Source organism: Primulina huaijiensis, chromosome 16, assembly GCF_012295235.1.
Source record: "Primulina huaijiensis isolate GDHJ02 chromosome 16, ASM1229523v2, whole genome shotgun sequence".
Lineage (NCBI taxonomy): Eukaryota > Viridiplantae > Streptophyta > Magnoliopsida > Lamiales > Gesneriaceae > Primulina > Primulina huaijiensis.
In genome coordinates this window covers 18,550,858-18,561,946 of record NC_133321.1, presented here as the reverse complement: position 1 = coordinate 18,561,946, position 11,089 = coordinate 18,550,858, and the positions used below count along the sequence as shown (strand labels likewise).

The following is an 11,089-nucleotide window of genomic DNA, read 5'->3' as shown; positions in this document are numbered from 1 at the left end:
ATATCAATTTCATAAATATATATATCAATTTCATAAATAAATGACATTATTCTCCCACTGTTCCTTTTGTTGGACGTGTGCTGCTCGGTCTAATCGTGTTACATTAATTAATTAGATTAAAGCAACATGTTTGCTCAAATTTTCCTCTCTTTTCTTTTCCCCACTTTCTTTTTGAAACATGTTTTCTTTACTTTAATCTCTTTCTTTTGCTTTATCAAAATAAAAGTGGTGATTATTTTTTTATCAAGTGAACGACTAATCTAAAATAAAACAAATGTCCTTCAAACTCAACTACCAAGAATATTATTGCCGTAAAAATTAAAATATTGTAACGAGGGGAAGAATGTTTTGCATTTAATAAATTGAATTTGTACACTTTTAAGGAATTTGTCGCTAAGTAATAAATAAATCAATGATTTAGAATAAATATTAAGGAATGGGAGGATGTCTCGACCGTACTGCTAAATTCTTTCTTGGTCTTACACCTTTTATTCCCTTCTCGTTTTTATATACAATTCCACTCTTTTGTCCTTTAATTTCCAAAACTTTCCTTCTTGTCTTTTTCCTCGCCATTGATTCTATTTTTTTTTTATTTTCAAACAATATTTAAATTTTTTTTTCAATCAATCATCACTAAAAATACCTTTTCTAAGTTATAAATTTGCCTCTCATGTCTCCTATATGTCTTGAATTTAAAGTAAAATCTATCCTCGAGTCAAACTTTAAATAAAATAATAATGTGAAAACAATCCATATTTTATCATCACACCAAACAACTCCATAATAATTTTATTTAGTTTTTTCTAAAAAAAATTTGGATGACATGCGAGCCCCCAGTCGTTACCATTGAAGCGTACTTGGTGAATTACTGACACAATATATAGGCTGTAAAACCACACTAAAAATGTAAAACCGTACTGGCTCTGTGCGACAAACTCGCCCGATAAAGTGTTGGTAAGAGAAATCGAACTCCAGGCCACTGATAAGCACGCGTTTTTCAAATATTTGTATCTTTTTTCTCAACCCTATCCTGATGGATGACTTGTAAAAAAAAAAAAAGAAATTATTTCAATTTTAGAAATTTTTTTTTAATCGATTTTAACTATTTCTTTCGAGTTCGCATAATCTATACATGAAATATATTTTTTTAATAAATTAAAATTTTCAAAATCAATATCTAGCAACTAATATAAGTAGAGTTTGAAAGAGAGGGCCGTCGATTTAAATTTGAATGGATCGAGAAAAGTTTCCAGTCCGTTAGAACTCAAGTTCAGTATTGGGTTGGGCCTTATGATGTTTATAGAATTGGCCCAAAACCTCGCACGAGTGGAGCCACCGACATTTGGTAAAAGGTCTATTTTTATTTTGAGGGATTTTATTTAAATTTCTTTTTGTTTGACGAAGGAAATCACCGCCGGGCCCACCTACTTAAAATCAATTTTTTCCCCGAAAATTATTTATATAATTTTTTTGTGAACTTTTATATTCAATTTTCTTAATAAATATACCACTTAACCTTCTAATCATTATTTTCCACATAATAACAATATAATTACTCAATTTATTTATTTTTCAACCATTCTTAACTTTAAAATACATTATCCTAACACCATAATAAAATTCTCGACAACCCAACACCAAAATTCTCAATAGATTGTGATGATATCAATAATAAATAAATAAATTTCGTTTTTTTTTCTTTATTTTATTTTTTCGAAACTATATAAATATATGTATACGGATCCATGGAAACTTATTTTATTTTTGAGTAGGTCTATTGTGAGACGGTTTCACGAATCTTTATCTGTGAGACGGGTCAACCACATCGATATTCACAATAAAAAGTAATACTCTTAGCATAAAAAATAATATTTTTTCATAGATAACCCAAATAAGAGATCCGTCTCACAAAATACGACCCGTGAAACTGTCTGATATAAGTTTTTGCCAATATTTTTTATGGGCTCTAATGATTTATTACCTCAAGTTTGAAGAGTAATGGAGGGTCAATTGATAAATTAAGGTTTCACACTTCAATCATGCCAAATAAACAATTCTCAAGCCTTAATCATTACATCAACAATTACACATATATAATTTTATACTTTCCACGTGTTTCACCAAATCTCACGTTCGCATTTGAATATATATTATAGATATTAATCCTTATCATGAGTTTGTATGCATATTTTTCTACTTCATATTTCAAGACAAGAATGTATTGCCCAACTGAAAATGATTCACCATTAGTTTTTTTTTCTTTCAAACTTATCAAAATAAAACTACAACAAAAAAAATAATACAAATTTGTTTTTTTTTATCTGCATATTCGTATCTTGTAAATTTGGTCATTTATGTTAACAAAACAAGTTTTAGTTTGTTATCTTATTTTTTGTTGTTGTTGTTGTTGTTGAAATTTTAATCATTTTTACGACGTGACGTTAACATGTGCAGCACAACATGAAAAATGACTAAATTTTCAAAAAATCGAAAGATACAAAACTAATACTGAAATTTAATAGTATATCAGACCAAAATCATAAAGAAACAAACGTATTACACCAATAATACAATTTTCCATAATAATAGAGGACCTCATTTTTATTTTAAAGTATAATGTGGCAGATGGATGATATCTTTTAAAAGTATATTTGGTTTATTATTTTAATGTGGAATGAAAGGATTATAAAGTTAGAAGACAATTGTGTAATCCTCCTATACACATACAGAAATACTGAATACCTTTTAAAATACAAGAAGCTCATACAGAATACTGATGGTAAGAAATCATTAACTATAATTTTCCGTAAATCGACAAACATTCGGTTATATATATTTTTTAAATAATAGGTATGTTTGATATATAGAGTCGTACATTTATCATCAACTATAATTTTTGGTAAATCGACAAATATAACCGACTGTTTGTCGATTTACTGAAATTATAGTTGATGATAAATTTATGACTCTATTTATCAAGCATACCTATTATTTAAACCATACAGAGGTATGTATTTGTTAAGACGAGGTAATACACACGCTATTCTTTTGATTACATGAGCGCATAATCTACAATAGATATTCCTCCATATTTATATGTCGGAAATCGAATCATGCTGTAAATTATTAATCAAATTTAACCAACATAATCCCTTGATTCGTTAATGCCTTGCTTTCGAAAGATAGTGCAAACATTTCTTTGCAGTTTGCCCCCTTTAATTATTATATTTAAACTTTAAACTTCAAATCAATTACAAACCAAGCAGGTTGGAGCCAAGACCCAAAGATATAAAATTTCATGAGATTATATTAAATTTTCCGCATATAATTTATATAGCTAGAATTTTTTTTATATGATTTAAAAAGATTATAGTTACATCGATACCGTCAACTATAGCTTTTGATAAAAATAACAAGCGATCTTTAAAAAAAAATTTTACATGAAAGTAATTTTTAAGTCAAAAGGCAAACAATGATCATGAATCATTAGCAATTTGCTCCAATGTTAATATCTTATAATGCTCAATTTGCTGTAATTATAAAGTCAACTATTTTTTTTTTAACAAAATAATAAAGATTAATATTTCACAATCTTATACTAAATATTATAAATTAATCTCGATGTTTACAGTTAGATACAAGATTAGAGAATACTTAATTACAATATAATATAATAATTATGACACTATATATATTAAATAGTCTGGTGAAGTAGCTAGTCAATATAATAACCTTAAAAAATACCATTTGATATAAAAGTATAATGGTAAGCATCCTATAAAGACTTTGAAGAATTTAAATATGTGACTTAGAAGCAATGTTTTAATATATTCAACTAATCGTGAAATTCGTGGAGTCACTCCACATGACATTTTATCATTAATTAATAATAATAATTGTTGCATTTACTTTTCTATTCTAATATTTCCTTCCACGATATCTCTCTTCTCATCGGTTCCCTTTCAAAATATAATTTTGGAAGCTAAGCCTTAGATCTATGCCATAAAAAAAGTGTTGGGTAAAAAAATAGGAAAATTTATTTTTTTTCGTCTTTTATATTTGACGCTTCTGATTTTAGTATATTGTGTTATCAGAAATGATTTTTAATCTCGTACTTTAATTTTTTTTTGACATTGTTTTGCAATTTAATTAATTGATGATTTTAGTTCATTTTATATAAAAGTGTTTATGTGACACTCAACACATATCAATGAGACGTCCATGTTTTGTTCTTCTTAACATTCTCTATATATATATATATTATCTTATGCATGTATTTTTCTGTTCAACGTTCAATTGTAGCTCATTAAATGAGCATTAATGCAAAGACATTGTTGTTTCCGTTCTTTCTTGATTTATCGTACCTTTCATTTAATGAGCAGATAGACATATACCAAATGTAATAGAAAACGGTCGCTGACAGTATAAAAGTAATTATTAGCTCTGCCCGTAGATATTATTGGATATATATGATAAACGATTGATTAGTTTTCCACAAACTAATGAGCATGAGGCAGTCAAGTAGTTTAGTATTGCGAGACTGGTTGAAAGGATTCTACTAAAATAGTTGATTGTCTGCAATAAAAAACAAACGATAGTTTGATCTAACACGCTAAATCACAGTTTCTCATTACCAAAACTAAAACGTCTAACATTTACCATTCACACAAATAAACATCACCACTGATTGGGACATTTGGAGAAAATTGATTCCATTCAGTTTGTGATTTGTTATGGGGATGGCTGTATGATCTGAAATTCCAGACACCGTGTGCGTAGAGTTTGGATGTTGAGATGAAAGAAAAACCATCCGATGGGAGGTCATGCCGTATTTTGTCATCGATCACTGGCTCTTTGATATCATGTTGTTAATAATGAACTAGTCCATGAAATATGGAAGAGGACATATTATTTCTGATAATTAATAAGAATTCTTAGTTACATATTTATAAATATAATCATCAAACCTAGAAGCACTAACATGCTAAGGATAATAAGATAAAGGATTAAGCAAAGTCTAAAATACAAACAAAACTATTTATCCTAACCACTAATCATTTACATATAAAGCGCGCCAAAAAATAATGCCCCAAAAACAAAATTTTGTGATAAATATCAAATAATCCATTATAAAAATATTCATATATCTAATAAATTTGTGAATCAAATATATATCTAAAAATATCCAACTAAAATATCTTTCAAAAAAAAGTCAATTTGGTTCGAATCTAAATCTACTCATTGTGATTACTATTGGGGGTACCATAATTTTTTTCTGGACAAAAATTTCAATCGTGAACTGCTGTTGAGCTCCTCGTTGTCACGGTCTGACAGTTTCAACCCGAAATTTAGCAAAGAAAGTTGTTGTGGGCTTGGTGGCATTTGGAATGTTCAATTGAGTGCTCTAGCATTCTCTTGAAGGAGAATGTTCAAGAGAGATTGAAGAGAGACTTGAAGGTTCTAGGTTCGTGCTGAATGACCTAGACCATTGTGGACAACACTTGCAAAAAATCTAGGTTAAAGTGGAATAACCTATAATGTTATGGAAAGTTTTGAATCTAGAAGCTTTCGGGACAATCTAGCAAGCTGTGGAGATTTGGAAGAAGATCTAAATGATCTAAGGCTCTCATATGTAGTGTAGATGACAATTGTAGGGGCTTGATATCCACCCACTAGAAAGATCTAGATAGTGTAGAAGACATAAATATAGATGTAGGATATCATTTGTAATTCATTCAATAATTCAGGAACTTAATAATTATGTGTTCTCTCAATCAAGTATTGAACTTTCTCTCTACAAATTCTACAATGTCACTTGTGTATAAGGAAATGTAACATATTCGTATCGTTAATTCTTTGTTTTTGTTAGATATATAAAAAAAAATATAAGATCTTAGTGAAGCAATAGAAATTGAAAATTTTCAGTTTCGTATATGTCATCCACAATCTAAATCCTAGCTAGTTGCAGCATATCATTTTTATATTTGAATTTTAAGAGTATTATTTGAATTACTCTATAGATAAAAGGGAGAATAAAAAATTAGGCATGATATGGTATGGTATCATGATATGGGGCAATCAAATATTTATATTTATTTAAAGAAACGTGAGGATTCTTACTAACACTTTCCACCACAAAACAACTCATAAAATATGACCCACAAATCGTGGTTCGAACAGCTCGATTAGATTTGGTGCATGGCAACTCTATTTTTAAAATAACATATTGTATGCTTTATGAAAAATATGTGTCTTTGAACTTTGCACCAAGTAAAATTTTTTGAACCAACAAGGATATTTATCCTACACACTTACTTGATAAATCCATTTACACCATTTCAAAATTAAATTCTAATTAATTACTTATTATCCGTGATTGAACATAATGGAACAAGTTGTGAGGCTTGACTCAAGAACAATGTATATTTGGTATATGAGTCGATTCCATAATCCTCATGTATATGATGGAATTTTCAAGATTAAATATCAGGGAAAATAGTTTATTTAATCATGTAAGTTATGTTGTTTAATGTTTCGTCTTCTAACTTGTCAAAGTTGAAATTTAGAAATGTAACTTTACTTTTATTTGATTTTTTCTAATATCACGTCAATATTTTTCAGTGTCACAATAGTATTTTCGGTGCCACATCATCGCTCGACGAAAAGGATAAAAATTCCCCAAATAACCAAAAAAAAAAGAAGAAGAAGAAGAAGAAGTTAGAGGACGAAAATTGAAACCATAACAATTTATTCGGCGAATTTGACAATTATGCTTAAATATAGTATTATTCGTATAAGACGGATTATGAAGTAACTCTCACATATAACATAACGGTAGATTCGTAAAATGATAGATAAAAAAATGACATTCTTTCCTTTAGAGTTGTGTTGATATCTATAGTTCTATCTCAAAGAATATATTTTCCCAGTCATGAGACAATCCTAATATAGGACATGACATCTACACGATATCAACATAAATGATGCAGATCTTTCCCTGTATATTTCATTATTTGATAGATATTTTACTAAATAAGAAATCGTATGGATTCATATATATTGATTGTGTTTTTAGATATCATCTAGATTATTTTTTTGAAAAAAAATATATACTCATTAATTTCAATACATCACATTGTTGACATGTGTTATTAATCCAATGTAACTATCCTAAATTTCGAGCAATTTGAACCAAAATTATCATCACAATGAATATTTTAAAAAAAAAATTTACTCGGTCCTCGATTTTTTGATTTTTCACTAAATTTTATTTTTTTTCTATCTGTGTTCAAATGCAATCTTCTTCTTTTGTTTAAGAAAATCAAGTGATGGTAATACTACATATTAATAATGTAGAGCTTAAAAAAAAACAATTGATATTGTAAATATTTGCATCATTAATATCAATTTATTTGCATATATTTAAAATATATATCAGATTGAGTATTGCTTTGTGAATACAACATTAGATAATTATATTCATGTACCTAATCCGAATGCAACTATTCGAGAATTAAAGTTTAGATTATGATATTAATACTTACTTAAAAATCATATCATACTAAATAAATTCAAAAATGGATCCGTCAGTTTTTAGATAAATAATATAATAACCGACTTTTTAGGGAAATATAATATATAGACACTTCTTGAAATGGAAAAAGAAAAAGGAAAAAAAAATCTAAAAAATGATACAAAGCAAACGCGCATATAATTGTCAAAAGCAAAAAAAATAATTGCATAGAAAAATCAGAGACGATCACACTCAACTCATCGGATTTCTTCGATAGGCAAGAATATAATAAGAGAGATTTCATCAAACTGTAAACGCAATGAATCACATAAATCTACACAAAATCTGATCCAGCGATGTTGCAATAATACATCACTGAAACCAAAGTCTTGACAGCTTAAAAGGCCCGGCATCTGAATATTCCATAGCCAGAAGTTTTCAAGAAATTTCATTACACAATATGGGAAGCAATTATTTTGGAGAAGGAAATCGTAGCCATGAAAGAGGGTTCTCTTCTTCTTCTTCTTCATCAAGAAAAGGCAAAAAGAACGGTTCCGATAAGCCGAAACAGCCACAGAGAGGACTCGGGGTTGCTCAGCTTGAGAAGATTAGGTTACACAGTGAATTGGGTCCAAATTATCCTCCTTCTGCCCATAACCCTTATGCACAGAGTTTCAGCCAGGTTTTTAAATGTCTATTGTAATCGTTTCTGCTGATTTAAAATTTTTTTTCCTTTTATTTAATAATCTTTTGATGATTCATTGATGGGGGATGGATTCATATGCTTTGCTGATGATTTAAACCAGGAGGATATGAGATCACGAAGCTCGTATACATCGTCGTCTTCTCCTCCTCCTTATGGCTTTCCGGGAGCTCATGGAGTCAGGGTACAACCATTTGCTGACATGAGATTTATTCGATTCATATAATCATAAGTTATTATGTTTTGAAAAATATGTAAATTAATTAGGATTCCGTAAGATTTTCGTGCAATATAATATAATTAGGAGATTTTTTACTTGATACTGCAGATGATTTAGCAGGTGGATTTGATCGTGTTTGTGATCTTTATCATGTTAAAATAATCTCATGTTTTTTTACAAAAAAAATTTTGAACTGTATATATTATCTTGTAGCCCTAGGGTCAAAAATTCTATCCAAGATTTTAGGAGAAGTTGAATTAACTACTATCACTATATATTAAGGTTGTGACTCTTCAAAAAATAAAATTTATGGTATTTCTAATTGTATAGATTTGCTTCCTTATTTAGATGCACAAAATTGTTGTCTCATCGAACAAAAAAGCTAAATGATGATATTCAAGGTTTTATTTTTCTCTTTCAGCTATCATATATTCTGTATTTTGGGTTAGATTTAGGTATCACATAATGGATATATAAACTAATTCTATGTTGCCTAAATGCTTTTACTTGTACCTATATTGAATGATCCATCTCCGGCACAAGGGTCGTGTCATCCGTCTAGTTATAATGAATCATTGCATCAACGAGCATAGCACATTTCAGTCTTTCATCTAATAAATGTAGCACATTCGGACCGTTAATTGTGTGTATCGTTGTTCTTGATATGACACATGTTGGGAGATTTGGGGTTTGTTGCATGTATTAGCTTTAGAATTACTACGATTATTCAAGTAGCAGGTACCATCAAAACAAATTATAATTGATTTAATGATATATTCATAATTTCAGAGTCTGTATTAGTTCATACTTACATATACATGTCTTGATATTTGGGACATGCATATGACTAGCTAGTGGCAGGATCAACTAGGTAGCATTCCATGTCGACTTTTGGCACAACATAGACAAAATCAAAACAACACCAATTGTCGTTAGTACATAGCATGGTGATGCATCATTCAATATAGGGACAAGAAAAAAGTATTTAAGCAAATATAGAATTCGTTTATATTCATCCATAGTACATACCTCAATTAATCCAAATTACACAATATATGATAGCTGAAAGAGAAAAAATAAATCCTTAAATCTTATCATCATTTAGATTTTTTTGTTCAATGAGACAACGATTTTGTGTATTTAGATAAGGAAGCAAATCTATAGATTTAGAAATATCATTAATTTTATTTTTGAAGAGTGGCCGCCTTATTAATCTCAACTTCTCCTATAATCTTGGAGAGAACTCTTGACCTCTAGGTTACAAGATCATATAGACATTTCAAAAAAAATTGTACCGTTTGTTTGTGCATTTTTAATCAAGTAAATTTGATGATTTAATCTTCCAAACATGTTCTTATTTCAGACGGGCTTCCAAGATTTAGATAGGGCAAACATCAGATATGGAGAATCCCAACAAGGCCATGTCGCAAGGTTTGTTTGTACATTTTTAACTTACGTTATTTATCTAATCAATTAACATTCATTTAAAATCTCCTGTTATATCCCATTTTATAATCAATTCCTGTAATCTTTTGTTGTGTTTTTGCCGAAACGTGATAGAAACACGAAGAACGTATTTAAGGAAAGATAAAGAATCAAATGTGACATATTAGTATTACACTTGGGCGACGACGCATCAAATATATCGGTTCTTGTTAAATCGTTCGAGATCTATTTATTTTCATGCATGTATATTTATGTTCTTTGTTCTTGCAAAAAATATTAGGTCTAGAATTAATGCAACTAATTAAAAACAATATTATTTGAACTAAACAGATGGCCACCAGGCAATGCAGGCGTAGAACACCTACATTTTGTGCAGCCAAGCATGACTACAAGATCTTTCTTGGATCCCAATATTGAGGTACTACGTTGCATTGGAACTTATATTATTAATGGAAAAAAAGAAAAAGAAAGAAAGAAACATAATTTAATATTGAAATAGCATTCAATTATTTATTGATTATTACCATTGTCGTGATATCTATAGCGACCATACAATACGAATGACGAGAAAGACCGGGGCGATTCGTTGGCCTACAACAACAAAAATTCTGAATCCAGTGGCTCTCAGGACATAGATTTGGAGCTCAGGCTGTGATCATTTAGAGAGAAACTACTGGATGTTCACGAAAGCTGTTCATATATTTTCTTGTTGGTGTCTATTCGAATTTCGAAATGTAGAATATGAATTTGCACAGACTGCAGAAACAAAAACAAATTGCATTGTTTGGGCTGGAGAGATTGCCACATTGTGCTTGAAATTTGAGGTATGATTATGCTGTTGGCGTACCGCTTTCTCGTACTCAATGAACAACAGAAGTTTAAATTTTTTGCATTTTTACGTTCAAATTGTTCATTGGGCGTCGTATTATTTAAATCATTCATATGATGTTTTAGAATAGTTTACATTTGCGTATATAACGACGGCTCCAACTGTTCCGGATTTTAAGTGAAGATAGCTCTTCTTGTAAATTTATACGAACGGATTTTCTTCATTCAATCGTCTACGGTCTAACCAGGTCCACGATCAGAAACCGAATTCCTAATATAGATATATATCACATTAAATATCTAAACGAAATTTGTATCGAAAGTTAATCACCGGAGCTTCAAAAATCCGATGGCAATGAGGCGGCATCGGCATGGCGGT

At 29.6% G+C, this 11,089-nt stretch overlaps 1 protein-coding gene across 1 annotated transcript; it reads left to right on the top strand.

Annotated features, from left to right (window-relative positions):
- Positions 1-7,739: 7,739 nt before the first annotated feature.
- LOC140961991 (protein SPEAR3-like) lies at positions 7,740-10,710 on the top strand. The gene is made up of 5 exons (XM_073420821.1): positions 7,740-8,195; positions 8,320-8,400; positions 9,800-9,867; positions 10,213-10,300; positions 10,427-10,710. Exons 1-5 carry the CDS (start codon positions 7,974-7,976, stop codon positions 10,535-10,537), a joined length of 570 nt encoding a protein of 189 aa, XP_073276922.1. The 5' UTR covers positions 7,740-7,973; the 3' UTR covers positions 10,538-10,710.
- The last annotated feature ends 379 nt before the right edge of the window (positions 10,711-11,089 follow it).

Bases quoted from the DNA above. Each gene is read 5' to 3' on its own strand.
- LOC140961991 (XM_073420821.1), top strand. From the start codon at position 7,974: ATGGGAAGCAATTATTTTGGAGAAGGAAATCGTAGCCATGAAAGAGGG. The intron at 8,196-8,319 runs GTTTTTAAATGT...GATTTAAACCAG, and splicing joins ATGCACAGAGTTTCAGCCAG to GAGGATATGAGATCACGAAG. The intron at 8,401-9,799 runs GTACAACCATTT...TTCTTATTTCAG, and splicing joins CGGGAGCTCATGGAGTCAGG to ACGGGCTTCCAAGATTTAGA.